General features: G+C 34.3%; 1 protein-coding gene across 2 annotated transcripts in view; it reads right to left on the bottom strand.

The window, feature by feature from the left end:
- Positions 1 to 11,876: 11,876 nt before the first annotated feature.
- The window catches only part of CHIC2 (cysteine rich hydrophobic domain 2), a 51,349-nt gene continuing 38,930 nt past the window's right edge, over positions 11,877 to 24,295 (bottom strand). For both annotated transcript variants that reach the window (XM_007075883.3, XM_007075884.3), the window contains exons 4-6: positions 15,917 to 15,973; positions 15,691 to 15,750; positions 11,877 to 12,234 (exon numbers count right to left, since the gene is read on the bottom strand). In XM_007075883.3, coding sequence (XP_007075945.1) covers positions 12,184 to 12,234; positions 15,691 to 15,750; positions 15,917 to 15,973 — 168 coding nt within the window. In that variant the 3' untranslated portion in view covers positions 11,877 to 12,183. The remainder of the gene's footprint in view (positions 12,235 to 15,690; positions 15,751 to 15,916; positions 15,974 to 24,295) is intronic.

Genomic DNA, 24,295 nt, shown 5'->3' with positions numbered 1-24,295 from the left:
TATGGAAACCAATTTGACAATAAATTTCATATATTGAAAAAAAAATGCAGCATTCAGGTAGAACACACCTGAAGCATAGTTTTAGGGGCTCCATACTGCTGCAAGAAGACCATTACCGTAAGAGAGACAACGTTGAGCTCAGCAATCCTACATCAAAAGGCTCTATCTTCGCTGACGCCTGCTTCTTTGAGAAGAGAATCCCAAACTATGTAAGAATCTGAGTGCTCGAAGCATTCAAAGGAAAAGCACATTCATAAAAACTATTAAAAATTCTGTGATTTTTAAAGTTTATAGTTTCCTCAAAAATATACCTACAACTGCTATGTTTTTTTAAGCTGCTAAATTTTCAAGCTGTACAAGAACAAGTCCTTAAATGGGAGATTCCAGTCAAAGGACTTTCAGTCAGTAAAAACAATTTTAGACACTATAACTTTCTGCAATTGAATAATTCACACTTCAAATTCATATGATAGACTACTTTCTTCTTCAGTCACCGCCTAGAGCCACAATGTCATTATTACTGATGCCAATAACTAAACTAGGGTCTTTCCTCTCATCTCTCAGGCACCTGCTTGTCAATTACCCTACACTGGCAGCCTGCTGGCCAGCCAGCCCTTCCAGCATAGAGTTCTTAGTTCCAACATTTCAATTCATTACATTAGTCAGTTGCTATTTCCTCCACAACCCTTTCAAATCCCTTGTAACTTCACAGAACTTCCCAAAGTATAAGATGTTTAAAAGAATGGCAAGCTGAAGTCGAATTTCTAGTCCCTAGTGAACATTAATTGTCGAACATTCCATTTTTATATTGTCACTCCTTATCAGGACAATTGATTTCTATCTACGTGGATGCAGAACTAGAGTGGCAAGTCTGTGGAGAATGGGTTTACTACATAGCTGAGCAATGATGCTCAGACTACACTTCATTATCCCCAAGCATTTGTTACATAGGGAAGAAGAGTACATGAAGTTTACATGCGTAGATCTATAGCAAATGTAAAGCAGGGTTCACTGAAATTAATGTTGCTACACATTATAGTTAACTCACACTTTAAAATAAAAAGAAAAAAAGGGGGGGCGGGAGAAAAAATAAATAAAGAGGGAAATTAATGGTAAGGAAACAGGATATAGTTAAGTTAGCATTACATTATTCACTGTTTGCTTGGAAAATGCAATGAGAACACACACATACAAATCGGTATTTGTAGACCTGCCTTTGTAATTTAAAATGTTAATGAAATGTAAATTTTTTCAATACAAAATTCATGAATGTTCATCTCTGGGCCACATTGTGTCCAACCTTGTTGGAGTCCTTTTTTTAATTTTATTAGTACCAAAAGTCCCTCGTTGTCCATTTCTCTTCCATCTCACCACCATGGAAGAAAATACACCTGACAATCACAACCAGAATGGTGGCACTAACACATAAAATAATTTTAATTTAGAAAACAACACACCCCTTGCATTTTTTGTAACGAAATCAAGTTTTTGGGTTCCAAGCTATTCATCATGAAGAGAATGTGTTTAATTTGATGTGAAGTTGGCTACCCAGCAGTCTCGTCAGGCCGTAGAATGTTTAACTCGGGCCTGGGAGGCTGCCAGCCATTCTGAATGTTTTCACACGGATCAGCAATAAATAACTAAATGTCTAAGTCACAGCTCTCAGGTTGGGCAGGAGCTAGAGCTAAAATTTCCTCACTTTGGACCTAAGAAATTTTGAGAACTTTTTGCTCGAATAATTTGCTTTAGATGATACTCTTTCAGCGACAAAGAATCAATTTTGATAACGCTTTCTGGATTTCAAATGGTAACTTCTTGGATTTAAAAAAAAAAAATCACTAAGTTTGTAAAAAAGACTCTATTTATAGCATTTACTGCAAGACAGACCCCACATTTGTGAACTAGGGATTTTAGTCCTGGTACTATCACTAACCATCTAAGAGTGTAGACAAGTGACAACCTGCCTAGGTCATTATAAAGTTAGAATGGGAAGGGAAAATGTCTTACCATAATTGAGAACACTTTTCAAAATATACATGCTCTCCTTGCCTCTCCTCCCAATTCTAATGGGGGTTGGGTGGGGATATAGTCATGGGTAACGGAAAAACAAAAATACTCCCCAGCTGATTCTAATGCACACCCCCCATAGGACATCTTTGGGGTTTCTTCCAGATCCGATATTCTACATTAAAAAAAAAAAAAAAAAGTCTGTAAGCTATGGCTAAAAAGCAAGACCCACTCACTAATGACAAAACTGGAAAAGAAGGTAATTTATTTCCTACACATATCCTTTCGTCAGAGCTCTTTTTCCAGCCAAATTGTCGATGATTTTGACAGTATTTACACACACACCATGCATTTATAAATAATCCAACTCATCTTTGCCCTAAGTAGTATGCAGAAGAAATACTAGTCAGTCAAGGCAGAGTGGTTGGTTTTACACCTGTGTTCTTTTACAAAATTACCTTCCAGCAGGTAGTAGTAGCATGTTATAAACAGAAGACTGACTAACTATAAAGAGCTGGCTTATCAGAGTCCATCAATCTTATAATACTTCTGGTAAATTTTACCTATATTTGGAAAATAACTTCACAAGAGTTTTTGGTACATGCTTGATGCACAGAGTAAGACTATAATGATTATGTCTTATGTACATGAACAGAACAGGTTTGCCTGCCTCTTCAGGTCAGGCTGTCCAAGTATGAGAATTCTAAAGTTTAAAATAATGTTGGAGCACCGGGATGGCTCAGTCGGTTGAGCGTCCGACTTTCGCTCAGGTCATGATCTCACGGTCTGTGAGTTTGAGCCCTGCGTCGGGCTCTGTGCTGACAGCTCAGAGCCTGGAGCCTGCTTCGGATTCTATGTCTCCCTCTCTCTCTGCCCCTCCCCTGCTTGCTCTCTCTCTCTCAGAAATAAACATTAAAAAAATAAAAAATAAAGTAACGTAAAAGTCATTTTCAGTGGAAAGAAAAAAGCTCTCAATATATAAAAATACTTGTGTTTCTCACTACTTTTCACCTATAATGAAGTCTTAGCCATTTTCCTCATTTTTACAAATTCTCAATTTTAGGATTCCAGCATTGAATGGTAGCATAGAAACCTTTGATAAATACAGTCAGAAACAGAAGGCCGAAGATTTAAATTCATCCCCGTACTTTTCAACTTTAGTCTTTAAGCTATAGGTAAGCTTTTAAAAAAAAGCTTTATAAATATCACAGAGGGAAAAACATCCACAAATATGTATATACCAAGGTTTTTGATTGTAAGAAAAATTCTTACCGGATGTAGTCTGGAAATTGGGATTTTATCTATGACGCACAGTAGCCAACAAGCATCTTCTGGGGGAAACAACTAATGAAAAGGTACAATAAGTACAGGAATTAAGAATTTCCTTTTCAGATGTCTTTTTAATAAATTTCGTATTTCCCCTGGTAGAAGAATGCCTTTGCAATTTATGCTTCTTGCCCAGATCATTCAATATTAAAGAACTACTAGTTTAGAGTTTTTACTGATGTAATTACTTGTTTTGACCAGGAACAGTCATTTCTCACCTCCAAATCACACAGGCTTGTCCTTTTAATACTTGAGATACTTCCCTTGTGATCAATTTTAAATTTGCGGAGACTCGTGTAGCAATTTTTCTTCCTAGTTTCTAGATTTCTGACATTTCTAATTGAAAATGTCTAAACTCTCGTCAAGTTATATCAGTGCAGTATTTGTGCTGAACACAAAAACAAAACAAAGCCACACGCATCAATGCCAGACTGTCTGAACGATGTCAACCACTAAAAGGGTGTGTACGATGTGCCATAAAAGGAAGTCCCTAGCACCTTCAGGTACTGCAACCTAAGCAAGTCAGTCCACTGGCTCAAGACCGAATTGGATCCTCCTTCCACTCAGCTTTATAGCAAAGAGAGTCTTGGAAGTCTGGAACATGATACCAAGTAAGGAGCATATAACTAAAACCTTCAATTTCACAATCCAGTTAAGGTCTTTCTCACCTAGAGCCTTCCCAACAATTATGAATATGCTAATCCTCACAGCCAAAACTGGTTCATCCACAGGGCTTCCTTTAAAGGACAACTTCAGGTCATAAGGTGTAGGAAGTCTAGCCTCAGTCACGCACCAGGAAGGATTCGGAAAGAGAGTTGAACCATCTCTTTGCCACTTCAGAAAAGAGTTTCTCACTGTTTTAATGGCCCCATATGAGTCAGTGAGGTCATCTATGGTATGCAGCCTTGCGCTCCAAAAAGTGGGTGGTCTTTGCAGAGGGGAGGTGCTCACTCACTCTACCTCTGGCCAGAGCCAGTTCCTGCAGCTGGACCGAAGGCAGCCCACAGACTACACTCGGCACAGTTCTTCATTTCTCACTTGAGTGCCCTTCTTTAGTTCCCTTTCAACTGCCCACTTTATATCGGCTTCATTACACCACCGCTCCATTTGTGATGTAAATTGGGAAACTCGGGGAAGTTTTTCTTTTGGCCTTGTCTGCGGAAGAATACGGAGAGGTATTCAAAACGTATTAACACAAATCAATGGCACCAATAAAAGCAAAATCTCCTTAGCAACATAATCTTGATTGCAAAAGGAGAACTGAGAGCATTTAGCAGAACAGTGGCCCACATGGAATACGCATTTGTCTGGAAGAATCCAGCACAAAGCCTAAAAGAGAGATTTTGAAAAAATCCAAAATTAACTCACAGGGAACAGTTACTCTTTTTTTCAAAAGTACACAATTGGCTACATTAAATCTATCGTGTGCTTTTGGCTCAGCAACATTGTATCACACCGCTTTGCAAACTGAAATTACAACACCCTGCATGCTTCACATGAGTTACAGGGTGTTTTTTTGTTTGTTTTGTTTTTTGAGGGTTTTTTTTTTTTCTTCGTTGATTTCTTTAGTAAAGCAAACAAAAAAGTCTCAAGAAATATTCATCTCACACACAATGCAAAGAAAATTGAATGGCTACCTAACAATATCTAAGGCTGTAGGTACAAAAGGTTGAGCTATCTTTTTTAGGCTTTCTGTGCTGCCTTCTAGTAACTGCTGCAAGAGGTAATGGCATTTTTGCTTAGGCCTCCATTTGTGAAAAAGGAAACTGAATACACTTCTGAGAACTCTCATATTTTTCTCATCAGAATGAAAAAAAAATAAGCTAATGAAAGAGCAGGAATTCAGAAAATAAGGAATCAATTCTTTGAAAACTACAATATTGAGATGATTTGAGGAAACAATCCACAAACACAAAATTTCCCCCTTAGTTTTTAAATGTTTCAAATAGAATTGTCATTTTTATTTTAACGTCAGCAATCCAGGTGACGGACGGAAGCACCTTTCCTGCCTACTGTGACGAGATGCCTTAGTAAGCTGAGTTACAATTTATCTTCGAATGAAGTTTGTGTGCATGTGTGTGCTGGGTCATCAGGTACAATGAAACGTAAAAAATCTGTATGACAGTCATTTGAAACAATACAACAAACTTTAAACACTGCTAAATATGTATATTTACAGGAGTAGTGATTAGAATTATTTGTGTCCCCCTGAAAGCTTAAAAACCAAGGCTAAACCTAAATGAGATAACTGAGAATCCTATTTTAAAGCTGTATTGACTTTTGAAATTTAGGAACACCTTAAATAAGATCTTTGGAGAAAAAAGATAATATATAAGTTGTATTTCTTCCTATTCTTTTTTCTAATTACATGCAAGTTATGAACACATAAATATAAAGGTTTGTTAGGCATGGTTCCTAAACTCATATACATAATGTCAATTATTTAATTCCCTGATATTCGTACAATCCATGTCTACAGAAGTATTTGTGTGTGTGTTCATTTACATGGTCAATTCAACAGACATCCTTAGTTTGGCCAATTTCTTTTAAAGTGATTTGATCTCTACGTACCAGGCTCTCTTTTTCAACTTCACCTAAATTGCCTTAAAATTTTATCTAATATAGTAGAGTCTGCAAAGACCAAATGCTGTAAATCAGCCCACATTTTAGTTTCAAGCATAGAAACATGCACTGAAGTCACTCATTAAAACCAACTCACTTAACAAAAACTCAACTAGCCAAAGCAAGCAAGTAAAGAAAAAGTAAAAAAAAGTCCCCTATTTCAAATTAGAAATCCATTTACTAGAAAAACCCTCTCAATTAAGACTTGATTTTATAAGACTAAACCTACTGCAACCAACATGTGACCAAAAAGCAAATCGCCTCACATATAACCCATCTACATATTTCTTCACAATTATGAAGGTCAACAAATTTTTATCTAACCCCCCAAAAATCTAATTTTAATAAAAACAGACGTTTGACAATGGTGTTAATTTCTCAATGAAAGAAAAATACAAATACCTTTAAAATTCAGCTGTATATTTTACCGGTTATTTTCATTTTTTACAATGTTACTAGACTTACCTGATTGTAACTAGAATTAACTGAAAACACAATACGGACCGTGATCTTGGGTCTGCATAATTGTCACCCATCATGAGTTTCTGATTATTCTATGTGAAAACTATTCCATGCTCATTAAGGATATATATAGGAACAAATTCCTAAAATCCTTTATTTAGTATTTTTTAAAAAACTGTCACACTTCCATTATAAAAGATAAATAAAAGAATACTTTATTCAAGGTAGCCTCCCATTCTCTTCTCAAAGGACATGATAGCCGAGGAAAACTATCTAGAACAAATTTAAAAAAAAATTCCATTGTAATACATAATGTATAAAAAGGAAGCAGTAAAGCTGTGTGCAACTCCCAGCCATTGCATAATTTTGCCCCTTGTAACCAAAGTGTAGGATAACAATGCAGTTACTTCTCTTGGCCAGTAGATTTCAGCATACTGCTTTCCAGTCATGTCTACCTTGCTTCCACTGCCAGCTTCATAACGCTTAACTCTTCTGCCAGGACAAGATGTCAGTCATTAGCTCCGACAAATGTAAAGAGAAATACGAACTTTCAAAGGGCTTTGATAACTTCAGTTAATACAAACTCCTGTTCATGAAGACCTCAGAGCAATGCAATGAGATTATTGCAATTAACCTAATTAAATAAGCTGCTACTAGAAGATAAAGAAGGAGGTGGTCTTTTTATTAGTGCCAAAGGTTTCTTGAGAGAACAGAATGCTCTTTCCTTCTAGAACATTTTAAATCTGTATAGTATTTGTGTCAAGAAAGAACTGGAACCAGCTATACTAAATTACAAACAGGCAGGCAAGATAATAGGAGGAAATCTGCAGTTTGAGAATGTATTATGGTCCAGAAGAGTAGCCAAAACACTGATCCATTACTTGTCTTCTCTTAAAGGCTGGTTGACTTTCTTTACAAATAAAATGTTGGCTTATCTGCCCAAATTAAGAATGCCTGGTATAGTTAGTTCACTGAAATATTTCTGACAAAGAGCTAGGAAAGCAATATACTATCTTTCATACGGAGAAAAAAAGCACTCAACTCTCAAATTCCGAGCACCATGTTTTATGAAGTAGAGGAAATGTCACTAAAGGGGGGGCATGGTTTTGCTCAAGTATCTGAGATGTACCTATTATCTTAAAGGGTCTTATTAGAAAGAAACCTTTCTCAAGTATTATATTTAATGTCTATGTGATTTTTAAACATGCAAATCATTACTATATATATAAGGAGTACTCACTCTAACTCTTTAATTTTAAATGCAAAATTGGACAGTAACTCAAATTTCTGCTGACTTTGTAACTCAATCAAAAAGCTACTCATTCGTTACTATTGAACATCTAGCTACTTACTTTTATATAGGATTTAGTAAATAAAAGCAAAATAAATGACTTAAAAATATGAGGTAGTCATAGTATCTTCCTTTTGTGGAAATGAAAATAAATGCAAAGAAGCCAAGTAATTTGATGATTTTGCAGAACATCAGAAATAAATTCAAAATCAGGATTAGCACTCTGAATTTCTGCTTTCAGTACTATTAAGGCTACAATCAGCCTCTGCTGTTTCAATTTACCATGGTGGGAGGAAGGGCAGTATTGCTCCCCGATTACAGAAACAAGTGCACAGAATTATGACTCACAATACAAACAATATTTAAGCTTCTCTTTTGTTACTACCAAAAAATCTCTGTAAAAGTACAGAACAAGATAATAAGCCTTAAAGACTAATCACCTTGAAATTTCAACTTAAATAAAAGGTATGTTCCTTAACTTAACATAAAGTTGGCTATTATATCTAAAAGTATATTTAAGCACAACTATTATGGGATGATTAACAGTCTGGTTTAGGACTGGCCTTAGGGCGCCTGGGTAGCTCAGTCGGCTAAGCATCCGACTTGGGCTCAGGTCATGATCTCATCATTCGTGAGTTCGAGCCCCGCATTGGGCTCTGTGCTAACAGCTCAGAGCCTGGAGCCTGTTTCGGATTCTAGATCTCCCTCTCTCTGCCCCTCCCCCACACCCACTCTGTCTCTCAAAAGTAAACATTAAAAATTTTATATATATATATATATAAAAGGATTGGCCTTGAGCCTCTTCTTTCCAATACTCTATGAATAAATCAGCTTTCTTCAGAAATGGTGGTTTGAGAAGCCCCACTTGCAACCATCCTTGCAGAGTCTGGACTGATAGAGTCTGATGAAAAGGAAAATACCAATTGTACCACTGCAACAATGGGAAACTTAAGTCAGGAAATTTTTTAAATTCAAGTACCATCTTAGCAGAATTGAGAGAGTCAGCCATTAATCACTTAATGTGACTAGCTCAATTTAATTGGCCTTCTAAACATGTAGCCAAGAACGCAAAAGAATTACCATTTGTACTGGGGAAGGAAGACAGAGGCATGGTGAACTCTGTCCATGGCCATCTGGACATCGAGAGGGCAGCAAAAGGACCCACGGTACTTCAGTAGGATAGGACAGGAGAGAAGGAAACAGGGTCCAGGACTAGATGCTGGAATTCAGTCAAAGACAGTTTTTTAAACAGGTTGTACTTCTGATTTAGTACTACTGACCAACAGCCGAGCCAAAGCAAATATTTACAGTGAAAATCAGGCATGCAGCTCAAGGTTGTAACTGTAAAGCAGAATACCATAAAAGTGGAAACAGTCTATGTACATAATGTTATGTAAGACTACTGTAGTTTGAATACATGCAACTGTGAATCCAGCTGTACCTGTCACTATTAATATCATTCTTTTATAACCAAAGATGGATATGGAATGTTGTCAAAGTTTTACACACAGTTTGCCTGTGTCTACTAGTATAAAGAAGCAATCAGAAGTCGTCTGCAAATAACATTGAGAACACAACCATGGAGAAATTTGTAGTTCTTCCCGCTCCAAAACTGTTCAATTATAAAAGTACTTTTTCTAGTAAGAAAAGGGAATCATTGCTTACTATTAAAGGTTTGAACACTTCTTGATTTTTGGCCAAAATTGTATGTTTGAATTTCAAATGAACGGAACCTAGTCATTGAAGAGTCTTAATAAAGCATCTGATGACCATTTGCTATAGGTAAGGTGACCCTCTTGTGAGCGGGGCCAGTATCTGCCTTAGAAGCTAACTGTGTCACTTGAGTTTTACTATAGTCATTAGGTTTTAGAGTATACGTTTTAACCCAGTTATATTGTAGTCATGTATTAAAATATAATAAGCTTTGCAAAGTAAATGTTTCTACACAAGAATGATGGACTACCTGTAAAATGCCAATCATACATAAACAAGGATCACAGTTATTCACTTAGCCTATGTAAAATCTACACATTAGATTTTCTGCCAATAATACCTCTTCTTGGCCAACTTAAAAAGTACCTATAGTTTATGTCTCAGGAACTTTAAGTCAGAAAATAGGAACTGAAGAACAATTACCATTTTAAATATTTCCTTTGGGCTAATGTTCACACAACATATGCATCTCTGACATTTCAACTTCTAGTAACATGGGCCTTTAGATTCATGAATCAAGAAAAGATAAACCAGAGGGCTCCGCGGAAGCTAATAACAAAAAGCCGAACGGGGAAATGGAACTGCTCAAGGTCTAACTGGCTAATGGTGATGCCACATATTAATCATTCATCGTTCTTTTCTACACACACATTAAAAATATGAGAGTGCATATTTCTAGGGAACCTTAAAGCAACTGACATACTTCTCAAAATCAGAAAAGCTTGAAAAAATCCTATTCCTAAATATTGTCAACTATGAATATTATCTTACTGTTAAAATATTCTTATGGGAATAATTTTAAAATTATAATTTCCAGAAGACTAATAACAGGAGAAAAAAATTATGTCTAAATAGGTATAGTACTTCCTATAAAGCTGATCAATATGGTACTCTACAAATTTACAAAATTTTTGATATGGAATACCTAAAATATGTAGACGTGTTGCAGTGTCTACGTATGTATTTTTCTGTTCTTTCTGAATCCTGAGGCAGAGTCAGCCTTCTCCACTTAATACTTTTCACACTGAAACCATACAGGAATACTAGTTTTTGAGTAGCATTCCCTTTTAGTTCCACTACTTTAATGTGGTAGGACATGCCCTGGACATAAAGTCAATAAAGCGAGAAAGAAGTGATTGAATCTTTGTACTCTGAACTCTTCGTAGGAAAAGTGTTTTGGGGGGCAATGGAAACAAATAATTCTCAGACAAAAAACAAAAACAACACCCTAGTTTTTAAGATAGTTCCTAATGTCCAATATAGGATATAGGATATAAGATTCTAGACTCCAACTATTCAAATTTATATACAATTACAGTACTTTGGAGAAGTACAGAGAAATACTTTTAAAAAATACAGGTATATAAATTAAAGAAACTGGTATTTAAAAGATTTAATACAAGGAGAAAAGATACTGTATAGTGGTACCAATTCTTAATACAAATTAATAAGCATAGTTTATATAATTTCAAAAGTTATTCACATTATTGCTAGATACCACAGTTGAATGGAACAAGTTCTTGACACACATTAAAACTTGTATAATTTCAGGTTTATAAAAACAAAAATTTACACATAGGCCATTCAGAAATTTAGAAAGTTTTAAAATGCATGGAGATATGTACAACCAAAAGGGGGGGGATATGTATATTTGTATATATTTAGAAGAAATATGTTAATCTGATTCAAACTTACATGTCGCATTCTCAGTCAAAAAAGTATACATAACTGGACTGAAAGCAAACTAGTGGATAAAAACAGTACTAAATATGTCCTCCGTTTCTTAGCAATAGTAATCTGTTCTAAGTATCAATGGGGTATTTAAACACCAGCTTACTTTTAATTCTAGAACTTTTGCTTTCTTTCAAAAACTTTTCAGAAACATATATCCATTCTACAATTATGTTAGATTGGGAGAAGTATTTTCCTTAGAAATTTTAAAAGGAGTATTTCCATACTTTTCTATAGAAGATTTGACAAACAATAAAAAATAACGCAAGTAAGGCCATTATCATCATCTTGATCAAAAATATACACAGATTGTAATGCTACTATATTTTGTGATCCTGAGCTCTAGTAACCATTAGGTGCATGCATACCATTCATTATTTGTCTATTCTATTAAAAATAATTTAATACTGCCTTACTACCTCTGAAGACAGAAACACTTTCAAAATTTGTTGATAGGTCTTCATAACGTAACAGATATTTCTGCTGTAAACAGAGCATTAGGAACTGTATGGAAAAGGATATGTTAGATTCCAAAAAGCTATTAAAGAAAACTTACTATTTTAAAATAATAACTATTTTAAATTTTAAAAGGAAGAAAAATAATACAAAGAGTGTGCTTGGAATAGATAAGTAGAGGCTTACAAAAGTGTTCTTCTATATTATGGAATTAATAAATAGAGGACTGTGTGTGTACCTTGGTGATAAAATAAAAAAGGCTGGCCACTTTTTATGCTAAGTTCAAATGTATTTTTTCGATAATACAAAAAAGTAATCCTTGAAAATCAGAATACATAACAGAAAAGAGCACAATAACTTAAGTATTAAACATCTGTATGAAATAACTGTTGCAAAGTTTGACAAAAATGCACACTTAGAACATGCGGTTATTTAAAAAAACAAAAACAGAAAAAAAAAAAAAAAACACCACACGATTCTGTAGAACCAATGTTATGTCACCACCAGGAGAGCACCAAGCAAGGCACCATTGGAAAGACAACATACTTGGAAAGTCTCTATAAATAAAGTGAATGCTAATCTGGTCGAAAAATCGGTGTCTTTGGTAAAAATTCTATGAGGATGACCTGTAGAGGGAGAGAAAAAAGTTTTAAAAAGATTTAAGTACATTTTTATCTTAAAAACTTTCAACTCTAGTCCGTCGCTCACAGCAATTTTGCTGCCTCTGAAGGAGAATGCATGCACGCGTGACAAGAAAAGGGAGCCAGAGCTGGCAGTCATGGGATGAGAACTGGACTACATACCAAGTGTTTCATACTCTACGCATCTATTTAATCCCAACAACTTTTCTACGAGGCAAGTATTAGCATCCTCATTTTACAGATGAGGACAGCGATGATCCAAGAAGTATAACATCATGGACTGTGGAGTCAATACTTGAACAAAGGGCTATCTTAACTCCTAAGCCTTGCCCTTTCTACTGCACCATGTGGTTGCAGCCAACCCAGGCTTCCTCTTTTGTACCTAACCCAGTTCCATGGGTCTTTAGGTTCTAGATTTGCTCTCACTTTACTGTACCAGGATATGTGGATCTCTTGATAAAGGATCTCTTAATTTTTTAGAAGCCCTTTTCTTCCTAGGTTAGCAAAATTAAAGGTTAAATTTGTTCCAAAAGACCTTTTACTAGGAAAACCAATAAAAACAAGAACACAGTAACACAGAAAAACACAAGTTGACTAGAGCTAATTTTTATTCCAATCTTGAGCTGCTTTAAATTACAATCAATTCTTTCCCTTGTTCCAACTCTGTATGAAATAGATGCTAAACAAAACATTACTTGAACAGCTTCCAAGTTTGGTCAACCCCTCATTTTTTCTTTCACAAACTTGTCCTGATGTAACCTCCAGGTTTGGACACTCTTGTACATTTAGCCAAATAGGCCAGAAACATTCATTTTCACTATTCACTTCTCCTGACTTTTGATCTGCCTCAATAAAGAAGGCTCTTCCACATACAGCTCAAAAATATTCCTCCGCTACTTTGGTTATCTCATACTAATAAGCCTTAGGTGCCACTCTCTGACCTGTTATTTGCTGACAAAATGTCCACTAGCTTCCTGTCTAGCTTTCTTATTTGAGCTAGATTCCCCTGTTTCTCAGTTTCCTCATATTAAATAAAGGGACTGGACTAGATGACAAAATTCTGTGCAGCTCTAACATCTGATGATTAAACTACCTGATTTGAGGTTTAACAACTTATGAGTCAACATTCAATAAATACTTCTATATTTCAAACATGTCCTCATCAAGCAGTTTTTATAATTTCAGGTCTTAGGTGTAGGCATTACATTACATACTACAACTACGTAATACAAAATAAAAGCTATCTTTGACTACATGTCAACTATTATTGGTTTTCAAAAAATATATCCTAGAAACTGTTTTCCTTCAGAGTCACACACAGAAACTGGCCACTTGTCTTATTTCTTCTATTGCATCTGGATAAAAGTTGGTATCAAGTTTATTTTTTTCCAGATTGTCCCCAATATTCAAAATATAACCGAGGAGAATTCTTTTCTTTTAACTAACAAATGAAATTTCTGTAAGTTAAAGAAAAGTTAAGGTCAAAGAGAAAGCTGTGGTAAAAAGGCCCAATTCATTAGAAAAACAAAGCACTCTCTTCTTATTAATTATTGTGCTATCTTAACTTTTTAAAATTATTTCTTAGGGAGTTTTTGAAATTATGTTATTCCACCATGCGACTATCACAAATGACACGTACTCTGAGAAAATTTAGAAAAAAATACATTTTGTAGCAATTTTTCTGTATTTTTCCTTTTTTAAAAACAAAATTTGTATTTTTAAGTAATCTCTATACCCAACATGGGGCCTGAACCCACAACCCCGAGATCAAGAGTCCTATATGATCTACTGACTGAGCCAGCCAGGCATCCCTGTTTTTTTTTCCTTTTTACTACTCTTCTGGGTATCTTCTATGATGGTGTAAGAATAATATGGCTTTAGAGGAAAAGTGTTTATCTAAAAATTCGTAATAAATTAAACTATTTTACAAACAAAGCACATAGTTCAGAATGTTTTGGAAGGTTAGTAAATTATTTTTAGTTAATAAAATATGTCATAAAAATAAGCATGAATATAATGAGTACATTTTATGAATGGATGACTTTCTTATAGCTCTATCTGGAAACAACAGCATTGGGAATAACTTTTATGTTTTACTTTTGAAAGTCAATTTAGAAATTCACTACTATTTGGGTTTATAAATATAGCAAGTATTTTTTCACAAAAGCCTTTAAATCTACATATTCATCCCTCCTCACAAAATACATAAACTCTCTTACCGTCATGAGAGCATAAGACCAACATTTTCACAGGTCAATCTCAAAACGAGTTATTGGAATGTACTTTTTTTAATAAAAAAGTATCAAGTGACTTTCACATCATCATAAATTAACATGTCTGATACACTAAATAATGATAAAATCTACATTTTTGATTCACTGAAAAGACATTTTTAAGATGTCTTTTCTGTTCAAGGTTAGAAATGGGATTTGACTGTATGATAATGAAAGAAAGGGAAAACGCTACAGAGAAAAATGATTTTATGATAATTTGCAACTATTTAAGCACTGTTTTAATCAATCTCTTATCCATACACACACTCTCTCACACATGCACACACAAATCTATACTATCTATGATGGCTATACTGTTTCAAAGAATACACAAAATTTGTCAGAAATGTGCCTGGTACTTCACAAAGACTAGGACTTTAATTTTCAACAGTTAACCCTTCACAAATCTTTTTCTTTCAATATAATAACCTTTCCATATTTAAAATAAAACACTCAAGCTCAAGGGAGAGTAAATAAAAATTCATGATTTTCTACAGTATTTTCAACTTTGTACAAGGAAAATCGCTCAAGTAAAATCAAGGAGTCAGTAAGTTAAATCCCATACTGAATAAATTTTCAAATTCATTGTATACATGCACCACTTAGATGTCTCTTAAAGAATACAGGATGAGCAACATCTCACCTCCTGCTTTCCCTCTAAGATAATTTTTACAAGACAATATTCTAATAACATTTTTAAAGATTCTTTATTTAAAGGCCACTGAGGTATGGGCAGTTAAAATCTATAAAGGCTAAAGGTTTCTTAAGCTCCAACGGCTTGGTTGAAAGGTTTTCTTCCATACTTGGAAACTTGATTAGCATTATATAAAAAAGCCATATCTGACTTGCTGCGTAACCAAAGTTGTGGTTATTCTTTATACAGCATCTAAAATTTCACACTCCATCAACACATGTTCAGGCTATTTTATCTTGGCAATTAATTTATTATTTTTCAGAACACAGTGAAGCCTTGTTCTCAAGTCATTCATAACTTTATAAATCAGTCCTGCACATGAAACCACGCATCTGTGAACCGTAGAAAATCCTTGCACTCAGGAGATTAAGCTCCTGACACCTTTGCTGATTAATAATCATGGAAAGAATAAGATCAGAAGCAAAATAAATGATCATTTAATAGAGAAACTCACAAAACAGCCCTTTAACTTACATATTCCATCATGTTATTCGTTTCACATTTCCTTTTGCTCAGTCTCCAGTGCAAGCACAGCTAGACAAGTGGGAGAGTAAAAGAAGAAAAATGAGCTCTGTTTTATTGCAGTGCACAGACTAACCCATTTGTCCACCTTTCATATTTTTAGTTCAACAAAAGCATCTGTTTCCATACTGTGCAATTCAGACCCCAACAGTACGAAGCTGCTCCCTGCGGTACTCACCTTGTGGTATAACCTATTGTTTTCCCATTCTAATAACTTCTCAATCGATCTTCGTGTCTGGAAGACAAATGAGAAAAAAGTTTACTCTTGACTGGTTTTAGAAAAACTTTGTTTTGCAGCTGTTTTTTGTGTGAAAAGGAGAGAGGTAAGAAGACAGTGACTGAGTACATGGTAGTCTAGAACACTTTCAGCATTTTCGTCCTGCATAGTGACCTGACCAGAAGGAGTACTCTATTTTAATAAAGATATGGCTTTATTCTCTAGCACTGTATCTTTTTTTAACCGTTTCAAAATTACTAGCTTCTGGTTTAAAACTGTCAACGTCTAAAAGGCTAATGTAATCTACCAAGTGATATACATTTCAATCCCCGTTTCTTTCAAAAATATTTTTGCGGTATTTAGTGATAAAAGTTCCTTCGTATCGATTTTAAAACAAGTTAGCTAGATATTAGTTAACAAAATACAAAAGACTTTAGGGTAAAATCAAAAAGAAAATAATTAAAAATTAATAAAAAAAATCAATCAGCTATCAAAACAAACTTTTACATCACACTTAAAAATAATATCCAAAGTTAAAAGCTAGTTTATTAATTATTCCACAAAGACTTTCAAGCAGAGGCAAAACTGTACATAAACCAACAAAAGTGATTATTAAAATCAAAATTTTAAATCAATACTGCTAGTTGCTCAAGGAATCAACTGAAAAATTTATGTTTAAGTTCACTTGATTTTTGCAATATACACCATGCAGCATGAAACGTGTCTTGCCTGGACGTGTGAATAAAGGAGAGGATAATTCATGATGCCAGGTGTTAGGATGAGACTGACACAGCTGCAGGTGCAAAAGGGACGGTGCTGCCACCAGAAGCAACTGCAACTTGGTGCAGCTGCAGCTTCCTTGCAAGGGAAGGAAAAAAAGCATCCAGCGCTATTAATGTGCACAACTAAATGACTACTAAGAATCAAATATGAAAATCTGCATGTCAAGCAAGGATGAGCAAGGTGAAAAATTGTTAGGATCAGGCTGGTTTTCAATAGTTTGTCACAGAATAAATGGTTAATATTTAAAGTATATACAGTAACCTAAGTTACCACATTACCTTTTAGCATGTTGTACATACTAACATTACACTACTCACATAGGTGCCAATTATAATTCATAGCTACCAATGAGTTACCCACTATTACTATTTTCTCCAAGCTTATGTCCTAAGAATCAGAAAATCACCTAACTCTGAGGAATAATACGCCAATGACTAATTTATTACATTACTTTTTTTTTTTAACAGTTGTGTGGGTTTTTTTTTTTTTTTTGGCAAGAATTTTAAAGGAAAAAAAGTGCCCTTGTTAACAATGATCAGCAGACCTCACTTGTTTCTTTGTAAAGATAGCCTTTTAGAGGCAGCTCTCCTTTTAAATGAAAATAGGGCAGCAGTTATGGTCACACTTTTTGTTAATTTAGTTGCCAGTCAGCCCCAAATCAAAAGAAAATAAGGCTGCAGAGTGTAATTAACATTCAGTTCAGTCGTTTTGTCCCTTGTCTAGCCCCCAAGCTTTGTTAAAATTGCCATCTGAATGCTGAAGGCTGTAGGGAAATCGATTTGATTCTAATCGCACCATGAAAAGAACATGATCTAACTGCTTTCAGCCCTCCGTAAATCTGTACTAGGTCTTTAGCACAATGCAACTTCCAATTTAAAAAGCACTGAATGTCTCGTCAATGACTTTGTGAAGAAAAAAGAACAAGGAGCAGACATAAAAATTCCAATAGTTGTTTAAGCATTAAAGTTCATTTGCATCACAGCGAACCTGAAAAGGGCTGACCTCTCAAACCGCCTCTCAGGTCTATGAAGTTGTAGCCTTGACAAGCTCACATTGACAGAGCTCATTGACTCTGAAAGGCTACTCTATCAATGGTGAAAAATGGCAATAGGTTCTACTCTGAGCAGGCATCTGCCTGCCCACCCGCTGCTAAACCAATGGCAAAACCGATTCAAGACCTGAATCTACCTTGTAATCTTCCTTTCTAGGACTTTTTAATAATAGATTAAGATTACTATACAATTTGAGGTTTTACTTTTACTGATGTTTAAAACAGGGGGAGGAGAATGAAATAACTAGGGAGGAGAGAACAAGCTTTCCGAGTCCGTTGTTTTCTATCAATGTATAAAAAGTAAAAGCTTAACATTACATTCAGTAAATATTCATTGCGCAAAAAAAAGTGTAGATACCATCAACATCATTTCATCACAAATTTAAACCTATACTATACTATAGCGAGAATGGATCTCATTAGGAATGGATCTCATGGTGTATATGATGCACACAAAATTAATTTAGAAACTTGAAAGTAGTTACTTTAAATAACTGACATCAACTAGCAGTTTTTGGATAAAAGGTAAATTACAAAGTATGAGCCTGAAATTCCAAAATATTTATGTAGGAATTCTGAACTCTTTGCCTCTAATTAGGAGTTTAATGATAGGGTTTGGTATAATAATTGTATCTTACGACATTTAAGAATTCTAAAGCAAACAAACCCTGGTATGCCGTATTCTGAATAAGCATCTAAATATAAAATATTTCTACGTACTTGACAATCTGGAGAAAAAACTGTGAATTAGCAACATCTAATCTTGCGATAAGACTTCTTTCCTGCTTGACAGGTGAAAAAAAGCACTTGCACGTGCAGCTTAATTAATCACTGCACTTGACATCTCAATGATTTACAGTGAGGAGCAGGTGAGAACATACAAAACCAGAAAGGAACCCTTGATCTAAGTGGAACATTTCTAGGACACTAAGGTGACAAGTATATAGATTCTTAGCAGTCATTTAAAAAAGGAGAAAGAAAGAAAGAAAGAAAGAAAGAAAGAAAGAAAGAAAGAAAGAAAGAAAGAAAGAAAGAAAGAGAAAGAAAGAAAGAAAGAAAGAAAGAAAGAAAGAAAGAGAAAGAAAGAAAAAGAAAGAAAGGAAGGAAGGAGGGAAGGAAGGAAGGAAGGAAAAAGGGAGCAAGAAACTGTGCCACAAATGATTTGTTAGTAACAACAAAAGCTCAAATTAAATGGAAAAATAAAGCTTTAACTACCAAGAATGTTTAATATTCTGTACTTATTTTAGCTAACAAAATCAAAATATATTTTCGAGATCAAATACAACATCAATTTAGCAAATATTGAAAAAATATACATCTCAGCATTTGTAAAAGCTACTTAAGTCTTTAAACAGGAAGAGAAAGCACCTCATAATTGCAGTCACCTAGAAATCAAAGTTAAGAGTTTATGTCCACAGTGTTGTTAGATAGCTATTTCTAAAGAAATATAAGATTTAACACTGCCAAACTCTATAATTACTACTAGACAAGCAAACCTAGCCATATAAAAATTTGTTCTTGATTTTTTAAAAGTTTGTATCAATCACCAAATTCAATAATTAAAGCAAACTAATGTGCATCGAAAAAAATTAGTATGTACAGGATCTGTCAACACAAAATACCAAAAAAAAAAAAATCCTTTTTCAGTATTCTAGCCCACTGGATTTCTAAAAATAAGTCATCTTATTAAAAGAATTTGGTGCTTATGAAAAGCACCAGATTGATATTCATGGGAACCAAAAATCTTCTTCTATTTAACTGAAAAGAACAGGGGAGAGGGCAGTGCAGGCTTCAGTGCAAGCTTCCCTACAGTGGGCCTTAATCCTTTTCAGCGTTCACACCCTGGGGGTGAGAGGACAGGTTAGTGGTTCTTTACCAATGAATCCTCGGTCCAGCAGCATAAGATGATCAACAAAAATCTAATTTTATCATGGATTCTTAACGAAAAGGACCAAGACCACCAACTCACACCATGCAAGCAAAACAAGTTTTTAAGGGAATAGTGGCATGCCACTAACCTGGTCTGTAAGGGGACAGCTCCAAGAACCTGGACTCCCACCTATCTTCCTTATCACAAAGCTCACTTTAACTCTTTTTTCACACATTTCTTCAACACCTTGCTAATTCTATTTCTGTCACAGGTGAACTAACTCTAATATAGTCATATGGCAATGTTAAAGTAAAAAATAATAGAGATTCAAAAACATTGCAATTCTAAATAAACTTATTTAATAAACAGACTTTTAAGTAACAAGTAGTAATAACAGAAGGATAGAAATTTTGGCTTCTATTTCTATTACCTTTGAGACCACTTTTTTGAGAATTGTGAAAATAAGTGAAAACGTGAAAACCTTAAGAGAAGTAAAATGGCCTGGACAATTCACAAAATGGCTAACTAAATAATGATTAATAAAAAAATTTACAATAGGTATGACATGTTCCTATCAATTTCCAAAGAGGCATCTAAATAAAGTAAGCTTACAATAAAATACCTATGAGGCACCTAGAAATAGTAAGTTAGCACAACTGAAAATTAGGGTTTCCTGAAAATTCAAATTTGACTCATTATGAAGCATTTTTGTCATTTTTTTCTAAATATCATTACTTCCTAAGGAATAAATTACTACTCCCTATAAGCAAATTATGTGCCAGTAGATCTAAATAAGTCATTTAGGGCAGCAAGAAATCCTTTAGAAAACCTTGAGCATATTACTCCTCTACTTTGCTACAAGTATTACTTAATAGCATACTCAATTACCAACGATTCATTGATCACAATCAATTGTTTAAAAAGTGGTTTTTCAAAAAGTAGTTTTCTAAAAGTTGCTAATACAATCAACGGAAATCTCATGAATTTTAAAGTACTTTAAAGCCAAAGAAAAAAATGCTAAATGTAGAAGCTGTAACAAAATTTCTCTGAAATTTTCCCAAAGAAATGGCATTCTTACCAGTCTTTAAAACATAAAGATGTTAAGATATGTTAATAAGATGTATAAATAAAATCTCACTAATAACTATTTATAAAAGTTCAGCTATTGAAACTTCAAATTTATTTGAATAAGATTAATTTATAACATCACAATATCAATTCTTATTTAAATTCAATTTCTTATTTAAAACAAGTTTTAATTTTAAACTCCTAAATTTATAATGCATTAAGCTTTAACTAGAACAATGCTTGAATATATGCAAAATCTTATTTTTTAAAGTATTTAAGTATTTTTCAAGAACTATGCTTTCCTTTAACATCTGTGCAAATTCAAATTGCTAAAATAAGTGACACAAAAATGTTTTTAGCTGTAATTCATTAGAAACCATATAAAATTTTAAATGAATTATTTGAACAAGAGAAAATTACATGATACACCTCTATTCGGAATTAATATGTCTTATATTGTACTGATGTGCAGAAAATTAAATGGCATATCTTACTGTGACACACGAAAAATCTGGATTCAGCAAAAAGACAAACTAGAACATGATCAAAATCCTCAGAAGGATGTTTAAACAAATTCCCTCCCTATACTTAAAGGCTCCTTTTGAAAATTTTATGTGGACATTAACTTTTTAATAATTTAAAAAATTTAAAAAATTTTTAAATGTTTATTTATTTTTCAGAAAGAGAGAGAGAGAGAGAGAGAGAGAGCGCGCGCATGGGTAGGGGAGGGGCAGAAAGAGAGAGGGAGACACAGAATCCAAAGCCAGCTCCAGGCTCTGAGCTGTCAGCACAGAGCCCAACGCTGGGCTCGAACTCATAAACCATGAGATCATGACCTGAGACGAAATTGAACACTTAGCTGACTGAGCCCCACCCAGGCTCCCCAGTAATGATCTTACTTTAAGTTTCTTTCAAACCTTTAAAATCCCCCTACTTCTAGGTATAAAATCAAATTACAATCAGTAATTTTTAAAAGCTTAATTTTGTATCCTTATCAGAGAATGGAAAAAAAAAAAAAAAAAGCATGAGATCTGGAGCAGTAAGGCTGGGATTCTAGCCGTGGCTTAGCCTTAAGACTAATCAAATAGATTACTTAACTTCTCCAAACAGATTACTCAGTTTTCTCATCATTAAAGTAGGAATAACATGAACATCTACTCATGAAATCTGGGGAAAATTACATGACACACTGCAAGTAAAATGATTAAGCCAATCCCTGGCACACAGTATGCACTCAATAACTATTAGATATTGTAATATTTACCACATAGGACTGGTATAAAAATTTTATATGGGTTTCAACAATGTATGTATATATCAAATCATCATGTTGTACACCTTAAATTTACACATGTCAATTGTATCTCAAAGCTGGATAAAAAAGGCAATGTATGGAATAGATCTTACAAGTTAAATACTCTATCATACACACAAATACACACAAAAGAGGGAGGGAAGGAGGAAATTATCAGAGGTGATGATCATGTTCATGGTATTATGGTGACAGTTTCACAGGTGTATACTTAGCCGCAATTCATCAAGGTGTATACATTAATATGTACAGCTTTTATGTACACCAATCATACTTTAGTAAAAAGGGAGACAGAAAATCCAAAAAGAATGCATATAAAATGCTTTGCTAATAGCAGGTGTATAAGACAGGTTTCCCCCACTATCCAAAAGAGTGTTCTTAACAAAAACTTGTCCATAAACCGAAACAGTATAAAGAAGCAATTACCATTAATTTATATGGAAATTTTTTTGAGATTTCTCAAACCCAAAAAATAACCTCTTAGGTTCTTCTGATACATCAGGAGACATCTTGCTAACAAATGTACAAAATAAAAGGAGATAAGGTACTGATGCTCACAGACACAGTTCAAAGCTATGGTGGCTGGATGCTGAGATGCTCACTGTAGTTCCCCAGGGAGGCAGCTTGGTGGGATCCTTCCTGCTGCCCCGGGTGCCCGCTGTCTCTATGACGGCTGGCTGCAAAACAAACGCTAAACACTATTTTCATTTTTTGTCTTTTTTCCTAAAAGCCAAAATCCTCTTCAGATTTCATTCAGTGAGTTACCAAAAACAGGTACGAATACAGAACTTTTGTAAAACTGAAGTATTCACAATGTGAACTTCCAAAAAGCAGGGGCTATCTATAATGATCTTTCTCTTCATTTGTTCCTTGGAGTCTATTATTCCATTACATATCACTGCAGAGTTTATATCTTATAGCAAAATATTTTCAGTTATGCAAATATCAGGAATTTAGCAATTTGGAGTGACTTACGTTATAAACCAAATGCCAATATGTTAAATTACATTAAAGAAGGTATAAAGGTCAGATAGCCAATATGAAAGGTTTTCTTAAATATAACATTAATACATTTCTACATTAATACATAATGTGAGTTATACCCAAATGTATAATTCAAGTTTGTTTCTCCTGGTTTACAGGATAGAAATTTCTATAAATCGTATTTTATAATACTAAGTGTATCACTGTACATTAAAAGAGCATTAAACCTTCCTTCGCGACAAAGATCAGATTCCTGAAAAACCTCTGTAAGAAGGGCATATAAAGTCAAGAAAAAAAAAAGACATTGAAGATAAAAAGCATTACTGACCACATGAAAGCCCTTATAAATATCCATTATACTTATAGAAACAAAGCAAACTGGATAGCATTCTAAAAAAGAAAAAAAGTTAGCATTGATTTTCTACATCTTCAATTAATAATAATGACTATTATAAGAATACATTTCTTTCATCATCCCTTGTTTATTAGAAACTTTTCAGGATTCCCCTTCACTAAAATTTCATTATGATGTTTTTAAATTTGGGGGTGCCTGCCTGGCTCAGTTAGAAAAGCAGGTGACTCTTGACCCATCAGGGTCATAAGTGCAAGCCCTACTGAATGTAGAGATTACTAAAACATAAATAGATACACTTTTAAAAGAGAGAGAGAGAGACACACTTTTAAGTTTGTTTTGCTTCGTTTCATTATCTGCAATACGGTAGAGGCATTTTTGTTTATCTAATTCTTCACCCAAATGTTCAATGCCATTCTCATTTTATGATTCAGTTACTGACTACAAATTCTCACCATCTAAACACAGAGTAACTTAGAGTTCTGAAAACTCTGGTAACTTTTAATACTATAGTATAACTGAGTAAGTATATTTCAAATTTCTCCCATATACAAGTATTTGTAGCTTCCTAATTATGATTCCCCCAGGTTGACTTTCCCTTGAATTTCTTCAAGTCTTACAAGACTATATTCTCACTCAAAAACTCTACTCCTGGCCTCCCCCATTTGGATTTTTAACTCCAACTACATCCCAAGGAAAGTAATTCATAATTATTAGTTAACTGGGGCTGAGAGAAAAAGATATCCAAAAGTAAATCTAAGCATACCACAATTTAAAGAGAAATTCAGTTAGACTGTATACAGGCCCTTTTCATCAGTTTCAAAACCTAAATAGCAATTACCTTTTAAAACAAACAAACAAACAAACAAACAAACTTGAGGAACCTGGCTGGCTCAGTCCGTGCGTGGAGCCTGTGACTC

This window comes from Panthera tigris, chromosome B1 (assembly GCF_018350195.1).
Source record: "Panthera tigris isolate Pti1 chromosome B1, P.tigris_Pti1_mat1.1, whole genome shotgun sequence".
NCBI lineage: Eukaryota > Metazoa > Chordata > Mammalia > Carnivora > Felidae > Panthera > Panthera tigris.
The sequence above is the reverse complement of the archived record's forward strand: the minus strand, read 5'-3'. Positions and strand labels throughout refer to the sequence as shown.